This window comes from Eurosta solidaginis, chromosome 1, assembly GCF_040869045.1.
Source record: "Eurosta solidaginis isolate ZX-2024a chromosome 1, ASM4086904v1, whole genome shotgun sequence".
Taxonomy (NCBI): Eukaryota; Metazoa; Arthropoda; class Insecta; order Diptera; family Tephritidae; genus Eurosta; species Eurosta solidaginis.
The window spans coordinates 60592272-60608684 of record NC_090319.1 but is presented as its reverse complement, the minus strand read 5'-3'; the positions used below and the strand labels follow the sequence as shown (position 1 = coordinate 60608684).

The 16413-nt window shown below is 37.7% G+C and overlaps 2 protein-coding genes across 7 annotated transcripts in view; one reads left to right on the top strand and one right to left on the bottom strand.

The window, feature by feature from the left end:
- LOC137254497 (GPN-loop GTPase 3) overlaps window positions 1-16413 on the top strand; it is a 75395-nt gene that overhangs the window by 22193 nt on the left and 36789 nt on the right. Inside the window, exon 3 of one of the 5 annotated variants that reach the window (XM_067792220.1) lies at window positions 11936-12131. The exons of the other annotated variants lie outside the window; for them this stretch is intronic. Coding sequence (XP_067648321.1) covers window positions 11936-12002 — 67 coding nt within the window. The 3' untranslated portion in view covers window positions 12003-12131. Of the gene's footprint in view, window positions 1-11935; window positions 12132-16413 lie in introns of those variants that run through there. 5 annotated transcript variants of the gene reach the window in all.
- The window catches only part of gfzf (GST-containing FLYWCH zinc-finger protein), a 39394-nt gene continuing 31057 nt past the window's right edge, over window positions 8077-16413 (bottom strand). Inside the window, exons 1-3 of one of the 2 annotated variants that reach the window (XM_067792192.1) lie at window positions 10062-10192; window positions 8858-8999; window positions 8077-8784 (exon numbers count right to left, since the gene is read on the bottom strand). In XM_067792192.1, the coding sequence (XP_067648293.1) occupies window positions 8212-8784; window positions 8858-8998 (714 nt within the window). In that variant the 5' untranslated portion in view covers window position 8999; window positions 10062-10192 and the 3' untranslated portion in view covers window positions 8077-8211. Of the gene's footprint in view, window positions 8785-8857; window positions 9000-10061; window positions 10193-16413 lie in introns of those variants that run through there. The other variant, XM_067792183.1, reaches the window with a different exon arrangement.

The following is a 16413-nucleotide window of genomic DNA, read 5'->3' as shown; positions in this document are numbered from 1 at the left end:
CGGTTTTGAATTTGTTTTGCACCCCGTGTGTAGTTTGATCTAACTTGAAATATAGGATAGGTTATATCTCAGTTTATATTGCAAATTTTTTTATTTGTTTATACGTAATATCAAGAAGATACGTAATAATAAAATGTTACGTATACGCACCGGCACTCACATTTTCAGGGGTGCGGATATACTTCCGTGTAATTGGTTGGTGTTTAATTAAACAACGTGCTTATCAATAAAAAATGTTATAGCGAATGATATCAAGTATAGCACATCACCAGGCCCGCCGAGAGGGTGGGGGTTTCTGGGGGGGCCCGCGATTTAGAGGTACTATGACCATTTTTTTTTTAATTCAGGAGAGTCTTTAGTTGTTCCATGTGCAATTTTTAAGCCGAATTTCAAAAGCAACGAAAATCTGTATTTCGTTTTAATATTATAGTGAAGTGTGAAAAATAAAAATCTATATATATAAAAAGAAAGAGATGCGTCGGTAGATTTTGTTCAAACTTTCACACAAGTTGCGTAAACCTCACGCGGTGGTTACTACATAGGTTTGGTTGCGATCGACGTACAGGGTCTCGAGATATAGGCCGAAACGTGGACCCGAGTATGATAAGAATATGGATAACAAATGAAAGCTGTTGATGAGTGCTTTAGTAGAGGGTAATTTTCATACCACTGGGTGACTAGGGTCTCGAGATATAGGCCAAAACGTGGGCCAGTGAATGCCTAGACAGAGTTTATACAATATGGATATCAAATGAAAGCTGTTGATGAGTGCTTTAGTACAGAGTCATATATTATCCAGATATTTATATTATTAGAGATCTAACGAGTACTATTTGTCGCCAGTTCGCACATGCCATTAATTCGATCCACCATTTCAAAGCTATTGTAATTTAAAAATAAGTTCCGATCCCGGATCGGAACACGTAATACGGGCCAAGTTTAAAGTTGTACAAGATATAGAAAGTGAGATAAAAAATTAGCCTGCCTCTGCAGCTATGCTTTTGTGTGTCTAAACTCTGGACGAATATCCACTTCGTTTTCACTTTTACATTTTTAGCTGGAATGTGCCAAAATCACTTGACACTTTGTGAATAAAATAAATTTAACCAAGGCGAATTCAGTACCAGGTGTTGTTATACCAACAGCTGATTGCTTCTTCTTGATTATTTTCCATACAACGTCTTGTACAACAGTTAATTAATCGGAATCAATGAAAATTTTCTTTTGACTTGACATTCTTGTGCACGGCGAATTGGTTGAATTCGCTTTGCCACCACCTGGTATGGATTCGCCTTGCAACGCCTTGTACTACAATATGTCAGTTAATCGAAATTAATGAAAATTTTCTTTTGACTTGACATTCTTCTGCACGGCGAATTGGTTGAATTCGCTTTGCCACCACCTGGTATGGATTCGCCTTGAATTTAACCATTATTTTCGAAGCCAAAAGAAATAAATAAATTTCCATCAGAAAAGCGAAAATTTAAATTAGAAAAAAATGTAAAAATATCTAGCTATTATCTGTCTCGACTCTGCGTTCGTTTAGACCCATGATGAAATTAATATTCAGGTGTTCTCATCCCATTGACGTTTTTCCTTATTCTGACAAGTTCGGCATGCATAATTTAGAGGGTTGTCTATCATACATAACTGCCTTCGAATTCTACTACGATCGGAGTAGATTTAACTATACCTTTAGAAATATAATAACGATGTAAACCGCTACCAGAATTCTTTAGACATAAACATTACTTTGTATTCCCCAAAAGATTATAGACAAAATTTTGCAGAAAACTTCATTTTTTAAGGAAATTTGTAGGAAAATTTTAGCAAAAAAAATTTAGTACTTTTGTAGTACAAATACTGCCAAATAGAGCTGCCGAAAAAGTGAGGTTATGTTGTTGACATCACCTTTGTTATTTGATCATGGTTTAGACCCATGGTGAAATAACCATGTGAAGTAAGCCGTCAATTGTCTCGCTCTAAATTCTTCTTTGTTCTGTCATCCGGTTATCTGAAAATTTTTCACTAATGTTGTCCCCGAAAAAATTTAGTTTTTTTTTTTTCATTTTGCAGGAGTAATAAAGGATAGTTTTAGTACTTTTTTCACATACGCTAGTAGGTGCATATCGATAAACCTTTACTGGATTTAATTACAGAGATTCATCCAAAAAAATTTAAACAGGTCTTTGTTAAAACAAACTATTTGTTTTTACGTCATATCCAACTAAAGGGCCAATTAATGGTGACTTATCCATAACCAGATAAAACAGCTGAGCGAAACAACCTTATGGAAATCAATGTAATCTATTAACGGTGCCATACCATAACGCTAAATCCATAATCATACCATAGTCAACCAATTGGTTTTTGGTTACTCGCCATATCCATAACCTAAAAATATTTGAGTTGGTGAATTTAATATCTTCTTGTAGATTTTATTCATTGTTTTGGATACGTTATGACTAAGAGACTTATTTTTTGTGGAGTATGTTTGTAATTTTTTGCGTTTTCTTCATTTTTATGAAATTTTCACGATTTTTAGTTTAAGGCACCATTAATCGATCACATTGGAAATGGTTATGAGTATGGTTACGACTATGGCTTTAGGGTTAAGGAAGTTTAATTGGATATGAGTATGGTTACGACTATGGCTTTAGGGTTAAGGAAGTCTAATTGACCCTTAAGGGTTTTAGCCTGTGCAGCGCTACTAAAGACATTCGAGGAATACCCCCAGCGGGTTAGGGGGTAGGTATGTATGCCTGTCGTAAGAGGCAACTAAAATACCAAATAGATTCAAGGGGTTGTGTAGCGCAAACCTTTTTTTTTTTGTTTTCATTAACAGCCGAGCGACCCCGAAATATTCATGGATCTAGGGGGTGGGAGGCGGGATGGGCTAGAAGGTCGCAAGGGGTCATACCAAATAGTTCCCGAGATGGTCGAGCTTGGTAGCGGAACGTACCGGATCTGCATCCGGCAAAGGACCATCAACATCGATAACACTCCCCAAGGCTTTCGCTACAACGACAACAACAACAACTTTAGAGGAATGTTTTTGGCTTTCCTACAACAAGAACACCAAAACTGTCGTATTCACACCCACTACGATAGAGGAACTTTACAGTTATGGATTTTAATTTAGAATATATAAATCTGGCTCGATCGGATTAGCATTTCTGGTACTAGGCCGACTGCCGCGGGGCTTGGTACCATTAATAATACATCATGAACTCAACTGTCAGGAGTTTTTTGGGGATCTTCTGATCAAGTTTGTATAATATATTAGAAGGGCATATGTTTTAGTTCCGACTCTCAACGACAAATCAACAGAACAGATGGCAATATCAATGCATTTTAGGGATGGATACACATTTAAAAGTATTGTGATCACTTCCAAGTGGGACTGTAAAACTTTGCATCAAACCCGAAGCCCATTTAAGTGCGCAGAGTTACTACAATTCATCTAAATAATGGATAACACCTCTGCCTTTTATGTCCGGTTTTTTATGAAAGTTTCAACTGCAGTTGAAGTGACCTGAAGTTTACTTTAGACGCATTTATTTAATTTTACCGCAGTTTAGGTTAGGTTAGGTTTAAGTGGCTGCCGTCCGCATCGGAGCGGCACACGTAGGCCTTTATAGGCCCATTGTGAAACCACACGGATTTGTTCCTACTCTCCAAATCAAACCACTTCGTTGAGTTATCTATATCAGTCAGATCTACGAGAAACATCTTGCCCATAAACCGTTGCCTTCTTTTACCGAGCGCTGGACATTCACAGAGTAGATGCCTAACAGTTTCAGGCTCTTCTTCGTTGCCGCAGCTTCTACAATAATCATTAAATGGAGCGCCAATCCTTTCCGCATTCGGTCCAATACAAACGTGACCAGTGAGAAGTCCTACCACTAAGGAAAGGTCCCTCTTACGGAGGATTAGAAGCTCTCGCGATCTCTTCTCATTCCATTCCGGCCATGTGAGTTTTGCCGTGTGGCATCTATCGTGATGCTTCCACCTGGTTCCATAAGTAGATCCTCCTTTAACTTAAATTTTTTTTATTTTTAATCGATGCCAAAAACAATGCAATTTCGCACTGGTCCTGTGTATCCCTTCTGCATTGGCGTGAGGTGACACTTGTATGCTGAAAAAAACAGTTTCTGTAATGGCTTTCGTAGCAAGGTGCAGGTATTTATTTTTCTACTCCTATTTTTTCAAAGCGGGTAAAATCACTACCGTTTCAGTTAGCGTACATCTTCTGTCTTTTTTTATTTACTTCACCTGGTGATTCTACCATGGTTTAGACCCACGGCTCAATTATATGCTTGGCTTATCTCATCAGCTGATTCTATTTTTTCATTTCACTGGTATAAAATAAAATAAATGTAAGGCGCGATAACCTCCGAAGAGATCTAAGGCCGGGCTTCTCTTCCAATTTGCATCGTGCTCCTCTTGATTTTCCCTACAAATTGGCCGGACGGGACCTACATGTTTTATACCGACTCCGAACGGCATCTGCAAGGCAGATGAGTTTTCACTGAGAGCTTTTCATGGCAGAAATACACCCGGAGCGCTTGCCAAACACTGCCGAGGGGCGACCCCGCTTAGAACAATTTTCTTCTATTTGAAAAACCTTATTTCTAAAATTTTGATGTTGATTTGCCCGGGGTGCGAACCCAGGGCATACGGTGTGGTAGGCGGAGCATGTTACCATCACACCACGGTGGCCGCCACTGGTATAGGAATTGTCAAAAGGCGAGGGGAAAACGCAAAATTTAACCAACACATTGACCATTATTTTCTGGCTTGGTGGTCAATTTTTTTATAAAAAACAAATAGTTTCACATCACTTTAAGTTATTTTTTTAGTGAATGCATCTAATTTATCGCATTATTTTTCCACAACACATAAGAATTGCAAACCTTTATGTTTTCTCTCCATTCCATTCGCCCAACACCAACACGCAGATTTTGACAATCTGAACAAAGGTATGTTGTTGCTGTAGAGATGAGCCAACCATATATTTGAACGATGGTTTACATGGTCCCCCTCAAAGTTTCCAGTAAATTGGGAAATAGTTAAGAATTCAAATTACAAAAATATCGGTTTTTGCCAATGGAGGAGTTGCGTGCAAAAAGGGTTCAAGGATCAAAAATAGAAAGCTATAGTTTTATACCCACACCAAATATTATTAATATATGTGACCCGGTCTATGAAAAGGTGGCTTATGACTCAAAAAAGAAATTGTGAGAAACAGCTGTTAACAGCTGTTTTTTTTGTGAGAAACAGCTGTTCATAATCGTGTGCTTCTTCATATAAGCGAATGTTAACTTCTCCCGATTTCGCTGAAATTTTATATTTGCCATTTTTATACTCAGCTGAGCAGAGCTCACAGAGTATATTACCTTTGTTCGCATAACGGCAATCCGTAACGGCATAAACTAATCGAGATAGATATAGACTTCTATATATCAAACACGATAACTTGAGTAAATGTTGAGGTATCTTGATGAAATTTGGTATGTAGGTTCCTGGGCACACATCTCAGATCGCTATTTAAAATGAACGGACTATGCGCCCACCTTTTCGATATCGAAAATTTCGAAAAATCCAAAAAGTGCGATAATTCATTACCAAAGACGGATAAATCGATGAATCTTGGTAGGTGGGTTGGCCTTAGTAAAGTTTTGGACAATGGGCGTGGCACCGCCCACTTTTGCAAAAAGGTAATTTGAAAGTTTTGCAAGCCGTTATTTGGCAGTCGTTGAAGATAACATGATGAAATTTGGAGGGAACGTACTACTATTACTATGTATGTGCTAAATAAAAATTAGCAAAATCGGAAAAAGAACACGCCCACTTTTTAAAAAAAATTTTTAGAAGTCAAATTTTAACAAAAAATTGATTATCTTTACAGTATATAAGTAAATTATGTCAACATTCAACTGCAGTAATAATATGGTGCAGCAAAATACAAAAATAAAAAAAATTTCAAAATGAGCGTGGCCCTTTTTCATTTAATTTGTCTAGAATACGTTTAATGCCATAAGTCGAACAAAAATTAACCAATCCTTGGCAAATCGGTTGAAGCCACGCCCAGTTCTTATACACAGTCGACCGTCTGTCCTTCCGCTCGGCCCTTAACACGATAACTTGAGCAAAAATCGATATATCTTTACTAAACTTAGTTCACGTACTCATCTGGACTCACTTTATCTTGGCAAAAAAAATGGCCGAAATCCCAAAATGACCACGCCCACTTTTTCGATATCGAAAATTACGAAAAATGAAAAAAATGCCATAATTCTATACCAAATATGAAAAAAGGGATGAAACATTGTAATTCGATTGGTTTATTGACGCAAAATATAACTTTAGAAAAAACTTTGTAAAATGGGTGTGACACCTCCCATATTAAGTAGAATAAAATGAAAAAGTTCTGCAGGGCGAAATCAAAAGCCCTTGGAATCTTGGCAGGAATACTGTTCGTGGTATTACATATATAAATAAATTAGTGGTACCCGACAGATGATGTTCTGGGTCACCCTGGTCCACATTTTGGTCGATATCTCGAAAACGCCTTCACATGTACAACTACCACCACTCCTATAGAACTAAGGCCCACTCCATTTTAAAATACTCATTATCCCCTTTCTTTTAATACCCATATTGTACAGACGCATTCTAGAGTCAACCCTGGTCTACCCTTATAACGATATCTCGAAAAGGCGTCCAACTATAGAACTAAGGCCCTCCCTTTTAAAATACCCATTAACACCTTTCATTTGATACCCATATCGTACAAACAAATTCTAGAGTCACCCCTGTTCCACCTTTATGGCGATATCTCGGAAAGGCGTCCACCCATAGAACTAAGGCCCACTCCCTTTTTAAACCCTCATTAATACCTTTAATTTGATACCCATATCGTACAAACATATTCTAGAGTGAACCCTGGTTAATATGAGAAGTGGAACATACAAACATTTCATTAACATACCACTGTTGCTACTATGTTATATTAGGGTGGGTCGATTTGTATGGACGAAAGTTAACCGGTATCGCGCCATCGATTTTTCGATAGGATTTGGGCTCAGGAAAAAAATTCCACTACGCATAACTAAAAAAATACGTTTCGAGCATGCGAAATTTAATTTTTTTGACTTTTTTTCCGACCCAAAAATGTCCGCTAAAAACGTTGTCGATAACAGTTTTTAAAAAAAAATATATATATATATACATATATAAACATAAATATATAAATATTTTTTTTTTTTCAAAAAACTGTTATCGACAACGTTTTTAGCGGACATTTTTTAGTCGGACAGGGAGGGTATACATGAAAATTTTACAATCAAAGGAAATTTTTTTTAGTAGGTCATGAAAAAAACCTTAAAAATCAAAGTCGAAAAAAAGTAAAAACAAAATGAAATTTCGCAGGCTCCAAATTTTTTTTTTTTTGCGTATGCGTAGTTGAACTTTTTTTTCCTGAGTCCAAATCCTATCGAAAAATCGATGGCGCGATATCGGTTAATAAATCGACCCAGTCTAATGTTATATGCAAAAAGTTAATATCTATTCCCAATTTAGTTTGCCATTTTTGGCGAAAATTTTGAAAATTGGATTTTATCAACATATACATTGGAAAGATTATGTATGAAATATGCTATATATTAAGGAATTGTTTCAAATACTGCAACAACAAAAATGCTATATCACCGCAAATGTTTAAAACACGACAATCTCAAAAACGTTATTTTCAAAGAAGATCCCCTTTTTGCTAGCAACTCCGCAATTCAAATAAAATTTTAGTAGTTTTCGAGCTAAACGGTTCACAGATACGGATGCAGCCAGTCACATGAAGCTATATGCGTCTGGTCAAATGTAAAAACTACTTTTTTTGTGCACCGATGTAATTCTTATTTACCGTCCCTGGTTTCAAGCAAAAAAAGTTCAATTGTTGCTGGTTAAGGAAACCGCGCGTGTTGGAACACTGTGCAGCTCACATTTAATGTATATTCTAATTCAAACAAACAAAAAACTTACTAATCTGTGATTTTTGTGTGAATACAAACATACATATTTATATGCTTATTAATATTTAATATCCTTTCCTTTTATTAATGAGAATTTATTAGTAAACCCTCTGGCTCATTATAGTTAGTTTGCCCTTAACAACCGTACAAGAAATGTCCTCTTGTGAAACTCGAAAAACTTCTAAACTCCCGTCGAAACTTTCGCTTTGCGTGTTGGATGGAATGGATGGTTCATATGCGAAAGATCGGGTGGATTCTTTTCAAATTGAGCAATTTCTTGCATACCAGCATTTGCGATTATCCACGAATCTGGATTTTCCTGTTTAAATCGTTCATACCATTTTATAACCAACGGATATGTAGATAAATCAAAATTGATTGCTTCTAAGCATATCGTAGCCGTAATCAAAGCAAAATCAGCAATAGTTACATTATCGGTTGCAGCATATTTGGTACCACCTTCACGCAAATACGTTTCCAAAACGTTCAATGCATTATTAACTTTTTTCAAACTCATATCAGTACGTTGATAATCAAAAAATATTGGTGCCATGCAATGTGCTGAAATCGCTGAATAATAGAAAGCCATATTAAAGCAGAGTCGATGATTAACAATAGCACGTTTGGCTGGATCTCTTGGATATAGTGGATTATTTGGTGCATATTTATCGCAAAGGTATTGCATTATTGCGATGCTCTCGGACAAATAAAATCCAGCATCATCTAAAACTGGTATCTCTTTTTGTGGATTCATCTTAAATGCAAAGCGAGAAAGATAAATGATGTTGGGTGTACAATAAAGTCACATAAACAAATATATGCATTACCTTGGCATACTCCGCGGTCATATGTTCACCGGCAATAAAGTCAACATCGATCAATTCGTATGGTATGTTCAGAGTTTGAAAGACCATGCGCACGGCTAATGATGGTGGTCCATCAGATACAGCATACAGTTTCATTGTCATACTAAAAAAAGGAAATAACAAAAAATGTTCATGCAAATAATAATTAAGGAGGCTGATTATCGTTTATTTTGATAAAATATAGCTAAACAAAAGCACTACGACTAATAATGCCAAAAGCTCGCTAATAGCACGAATCCCCATCTTTACAACCAAAACTTTATTTATAGATTTGGATTCCAAATAAGAGCGAAAAAGGGACCTGTACATAAAAACAGCAATTAGAAATAATATATATGATATATACCACCGATCTCTATGATTTTTTCAGACAACAATATATGCTATATACGTAAGCAATCGGTGAAATTTGAAGCCTCTAGCTGTTAAAATGGGCCAGTAATTACGAAAAGCTTCTTATCTGAACAATCGGTTGTGGGGGATATGTATATGCTATATATACGACCGATCTCATAAATTTTTTCCCAACAACAATATGTGCAATATCCGAAAGCATATGGTGAAGTTTGAAGCTTCAATCTGATAAATTGAGGAATATATGACAAACATCCTTTTTTTCTGAAAAATCGGTTGTATAGGGGATATATGCTATAGTGGTTCGATACGTCCGGTTCCGAAAAATGTCTAATCGGACACCTTAATATACACGATCACCAAATTTTATCAAGATATCTCAAAAATTTAGGGACTAGCTTTCATACAAACAGACAAACGGACATGGCTAAATCAACTCAGCTCTTCCCCCTGATCATTTCGGTATACTAATTGGGGGGTCTATCTATTTTCCTTCATGGACTTACAATTTTGAGTTTTGCGACAAAGTTAATATACCATTTCATTTTCAAGAAAGGTATAAGAACAATTGTATAAAGCAATTTGAGCATTTCTCGCTAATTAAAAAAAATGTATTTACACGAAAAACCGTTGATGTTTTTTTTTTTTTTGGATGGAAAGCGATGCACCCTAATGTTAATACTAGAGACATGAAAATGAAATATAATTACTTTTTTAAAGTCGTTTAATTATGTTAAATTTAACACTGCTAGCCATTTCAATAAAGCAACAAATATCTTTTTTACAGAAAGTCAAATTTTATTTTACATACCTTTCACCCACCGAATCAATTTAAAAGTAAAATTCGAGCAATGAAAACCTAAAACTTGTTTCCAGCAATGTTGATGATAATCAACTAACAAAAAATGTTAGCTATGCAACTATTTGTAATGCCAAAGTTTCTGTCTAGTCATTTGTCTAATTCTAAATTTTTAAACACTCCAAAGCTTTGGAGAGCTTTCAAATTGTTGTTATTTTTATTTTTGCAAACTAAACCTGAATAGCTTCGATTGGGTATTGGATACGAGGAAAATACATGCATGCCTCACGTTTTACCACATACAGCTGTAAGACAAAATGTATATGGGCAAATCCCAAAAACTTTTATTTTTTTGGATACTCGGGTTTTACACACGGGCAAAAAACTTAAGGCCAGAAAAAAGTACAAGGACATTATTCGATATAACAGAAGTACAGAAGTGTTGAAATAAATGTATATTTAACATTGCGACCTCAATTTATATATATGTTGCTCGATCTTTTGACCATATCTTTTTGAGGCATTATGTAAGACGAGTAACGGCGATGCACCATAGCTCCAATTTACCCCCAATGTTCCTAACAAAAAGATATTTGCGTGATACCATGTTTCAAAAAAAATTTTTTTTCTCCAAAAAAACCAAAGTTTGGCGGATTTCCCCATAACTTTTGAAATTTTCTGATATGTACAACAACGATATTACGAAAACGGATTGAATTTGGAAATGAAAATGAGGACTTTGTTCGGAACTTCAGTCACTGCTGCAGTACCGTTGGTGTTACCAACAAGCAAACAAAAGTTTATCTTATAACTTTAAACGAGCAATTCTTATATATTTGTATAGCCGAACGATCTCGGGAACGGCTCAACCGATTTAAATAAAATTTGGCACAGAGATAATATATCACCTTCTAAGACTTTCTGCCCCACTCAGAATGTTTCACAAGGTTGCCACCTATTCGAAATAAAAAAAAATTGCATGAGATATGCCGATATGGGTATCAAACGAAAGGTATTTCACTCCGCATTACAATAGGGGCATTTTTGGTTAGGGTTGCCATTTAGGCTTGCCACCTATTCGAAATAAAAAAAAATTGCATGAGATATGCCGATATGTGTATCAAACGAAAGGTATTTCACTCCGCATTGCAATAGGGACATTTATGAGTAGGGTTGCCACCTATTCAAAATTTAAAAAAATTGCATGAGATATGCCGATATGGGTATCAAACGAAAGGTATTTCACTCCGCATTACAATAGGGACACTTTTGAGTAGGGTTGCCCTTAGGGTTGCCACCTATTCGAAATTTAAAAAAATTGCATGATATGCCGATATGGGTATCAAACGAAAGGTATTTCACTCCGCATTGCAATAGGGAAATTTTTGAGTAGGGTTGCCATTTGGGCTTGCCACCTATTCAAAAATAAAAAAAATTGCATGAGATATGCCGATATGTGTATCAAACGAAAGGTATTTCACTCCGCATTACAATAGGGACATTTTTGAGTAGAGTTGCCCTTTAGGGTTGCCAACTATTAGAAATAAAAAAATTGCATGAGATATGCCGATATGGATATCAAACGAAAGGTATTTCACTCCGCATTACAATAGGGACATTTTTGAGTAGGATTGCCATTTAGGGTTGCAGTAGTTAGACGAAATAGTACTCTACTTACTCATATTCTATTAATGCTTTAAAGGAGAACATTAAAGTTAAAAATCTTCGTAAAAAAATCTTACTCATGATTCGACTTAATTTTCTTAATTTCACACACGCTAATAAAATCGAAATGCAATATCAAGGCACGGTGGCGAATTCTAGCAAAATATATTTAAATGCATATTTTTGGCAAATATGAAATGAATAATTGAAATTTCTCACAGATTACTATTTGAAAGATTTCTCACAATAGCAAAAAGATATCTCACCATGGTAATTTGCTACCGTTGAACACTAGAGGCATATGTTCAATTTGAAAACGACATCTAACCATTTAACTACTTACCAACAGATGGCGCTTAGAGAAGGAAGTTGACATTTAATTAAACTCGTGAAATTTACAAAATTTTGGAATGTAATAAAATTGAGAGACTTTCATAGTGCATAACTAAAAAAATGTTTGAAATTAATAATTCGGCGCATGTAGATACTCAAGAAACGTTGCCAGCACAACGAAACGCTGCCGAGCAAAGCTCGGTCGCCCAGGTACTTAAAATAAAGAGGAGCACGACGCAAATTGGAAGGAAAGCTCGGCCTAAAATCTCTTCCGAGCTTATCGCACTTTTTATTTATTTATATTTGTGACCCTTTGGTTATTCGGGTTACTGCGTAGCTGCTCGTCTGCCTTCTAATGTTATTGTTGTAGCAGTGCTTCGCCCCATCTAAAAAAATTGTCATCAATACCCTCTAACTGGAGTCCAAGAAATCTAGCAGTTTCAACAGGGGTGTACCAGAGTGGGCAGGTTGTTAGAGACGTTAGTTAACATTTCAAGCAGGATATACATTATGCATGTTGGGGTTGATTCTGTATAGGTAAGAGTTTAACCTGTTACAGTACCCAGATAAAAGTTGAGCTAGAGTGACGCGCGTCCGACTAGGGAGAGTGCGTTCCTCTTCTGCGAGTTCAGGGTATTTTTCTCAAAGAACTAGGTTCGCCGGGCAATTCGTGGCATAGATGTCCGACGCCTTTTTATGTATATCACTTAGGACCTGTTTGTGTTTTTTTCTTCATACGGCTGTGGTGCTCAAGTGCCGTATTCCCTCATAATGCTTGCGGGGATGGCTTCTTAAGCCCTTTGTAGGTGTGGACTCTGAATACTGTGTTGTGAAGCCAGTAGTCACCTATGCTTCCTTAGTTTGGTGGCTGAAGACCACGCAAAGAACAGCAATAGCAAAGTTAAGCAAACTGCCTAATGTACCTAAAGTGTATTGGCATATGAAATCCCGTATTACAACTACGCTCAGAATCTCACGGAATTTTAAAGTACTGACCCTGACTCACGAACTTCAAGAAATCGATACCAATGTTTTACACAGTTACTTTTAAGCTAGTGGATGAATGCATTGAAGTAATAATCTGGGAGCCAAAAACAAGGTTTTGTTATGATGGGTTCACGGGCATTAGGGGCATGAAGGGAATGAACAGGCAAACTACCTAGCCAGCACGGTGCAGGGAGACACAGCAGTTCAGACTAGAGGTTTACGCCGGTCAGTTAATCGGCGGCGGCGGCGTGGTCGGCGTGCCGACAAAGTGATCGGCGTAAACCTCTGAATTGAATGGCTGGACTTCAGAGTATCACATTTTCCACAACTAATGAATATGGAAACATACTGCTGACGTCAATGGTATGTTTGACGATCTGGGACAATATCATTAACTTGCGGATGAGTGTATGGGAGGCTTGTAAAGCGAAAATTAAAAAAAATAATATTTGGATAGGTTTTGTTTATATGCATTTAAGGAAAGCGACGTTTCGGCCATTTCGGAAAGATCCGCGGTTTTTGCCTCAAAATCTCGCGGATCGTTCAGAAAATTTCGGGAGTAGCTCCTTGCGGAGAGAGGGAGAAATACTTAAAATGGTCACACTTTTGTAGCGTAGTTTCACCGAAGGAGATGTTCTGAGCTAACTCTAATACCCGTCGTCGGCACGATTTCTTTAAATCATTTATGGGTCCATGCTGGTCACGCACAAAGGCGACTTACGGTTGCTATCAATTATCTATTAATAGTCATGACTCTCGTGGCACAGTTTTAACGATTAGCGTCAATGCTGGCTTATTGTGTTTCTAGGAGCTACAATTCCTGACGTGTGCACAGTAGCAATCCCGACCACCAGTCGCTACCACGCATCCTGGCCCTACACCATATGCCAGCACAGCAGCTATAGGACTGCGTCTTCGAACTAATGCCTTCGTCGACGTCACTTTCCTAGAAGCTCTAGATGTAGCTCCGAAGACTTTCTGATGGATGTTCTTCCGAGCTACACCAAAAAAACACCTTGAAACGTTACTTACTTACTTAATTGGCGCTTAACCGTCTAAACCGTCTTGGCCGGAGCATCATCTTTCATTCGCATAACATGGCCTAGCCTGCGCAGCCGCTGCGTTTTAATTCGCTGGACTATGTTGATGTCTGCGTATAGCTCGTACAGCTCATCATTAAATCTTTTTCGGTACTCGCCATCGCCAACGCATAGAGGTCCATAATCTTTCGAAGAACTTTTCTCTCGAACACTCCCAAAGCCGCTTCAACTGCTGTTGTCATGGTCCATGCTTCTGCCCCATATAGCAGGACGGGTAAGATAAGTGACTTGTAGAGTATGATTTTCGTTCGCCGAGAGGACTTAACTTTTCAATTGCCTACCTAGTCCAAAGTAGCATTTATTGGCAAGATTGATTCTTCGCTGGATTTCAGTGCTGATGTTGTTGCTAGTGTTGATGCTGGTTCCCAAATAAACGAAGTCTTTTACTATTTCGAAATTATGGCTGCCAACAGTAGCGTGGTTGCCACGGCGCGTATGCGCTGACTCTTTGCTCGATGACAGCAGGGCCATGATCGTCATCAATAGAGAGTGTATTTATCCGAGGCTTGTTTTTATATTTCATTGGGGTATGGTTTTACGTGGCGGATCCCAAGCCCAGCGCACAACCCGCTCAGCGGGGGTGATTACTTGCACGTTTATATAGCGAGCCGCTTACTCCAAAATAGACGCCCGCTTGCAGCCGCACCTCGAGGTGTACAGACACTGCCGATGATATCTCCCCTGCTAGCCCTTAAACCGATTATGTCAGAGTGGCCTAGCCAGGTTGTCGCCTTCTCACATTAGCTCACCACTAAACGGGTGTTTAGCGGCTACCCAGAGGATACTTGGCCGCAATCGACCGGCAGTAGTGAGCTGCTTGAACCGCATGCAAAAGAATCGCTTTGACCATTCCCAGCTGAATGGCGGTCAGAAGCTTTCCCCACTTTCGTGGACTTCTACACACGGCTCCACCCGCCAGTCGCAGTACGCAGTCTAAGTGGATATCATTGCGTAAATGGGTGAAAATCGTATAGTCCTTGGCGCATCTACATAATTTAAACTTTACAAGGACCGTGGATAAAAGTTTTAAAATGTATATTGGTTTGATGAGCTTGAGGCCGTATAGTAAATAAAACAAACATAATTACATGCATCAAACACGAACTTTTAAGACAAAACAGAAGAGAGACAAATATACTGAGAACTCAGATCAAACAAATGCTTGACTCACGGTACTCAACCGCCGATATTTTTTACATTCGGCGGCAGCGTGCGAAAAACGTCGCAAATCGGCGGCGATTCAGACGACAATAGATTGAATGCCCAGTGCAAAGGCAGGCCAAATTGTTTATACCCCCAGCAACGAGAGAATCAACCAAATTCAATAATCTAAGCAGAGAGGACCTACAAACCTTCGCTATCTATCTGATCCACAAATCTGTCACTTTTGTGAGCTATATTAAGATGAAACGCCGTTTCACATTCTCGCTCTGGCAAGATAGAGGCTTTCCCATCTAGGTTGCCTGACTCTTAACCCTCGTCGTTAAAAAGCCTGAAGGTAGTTAAATACATCAAAAACATCCACATACAGTAATAGGCTGCCAGGTCAAGCACGATAGATCTAAATAAAGGTCACAGTCTATTGAGCCCTAGTCATGATAATTTCATAATTTATAAACTAAGCAATAACACCTTGTAGAACTGTTCTGAAAATTAGAATTAAACTACCAAAATAAGATGCGCATGCACCAGAGAAAATTAAACTCATCAAACTTTAAACACACCTCTGAAATTGCTGCGCATAAAATTAGTAGTTCTAAATTTCTATACGCATTATACTCAGATGTAACTGAAATATGTGTCTATGTTTCAACTCTACACTAATTCTATGTATCACCTCTTAAAATGGTGCGTGTTCACAATTCATCAGAACTGATTCAGCTATAGGTTATACGCAGACATACAACAAATGTTTGTGTATCCCCTTTTCGGTACACTGTGCTGTAGCTAGTTATTTAACCACTACCGCTAGATGGGTCTCTTAAGCATTATCTAAGCGAGGATAAGCGTTTTTTACGCGCAACCGTAAACGTATGCAAGAGTAAAAAAAACATGGCTATTGTAGGATACATCACATATGGAAAACTCGTGACCGAAATATGAACGGACTGCGATGATACAGGGTGTCGATAATTGGCTTTTTTTTCAATAAATACTTAGACCAGTAAGGTTTGGATGATTCGTATAGTACTTATTCTGTGCCTTTAAAAAAATATTAAATAAAACTTTGACTGATTTTTGTAATGATTTTTTTCAACTATTTTAAAGTTTGCAACTTT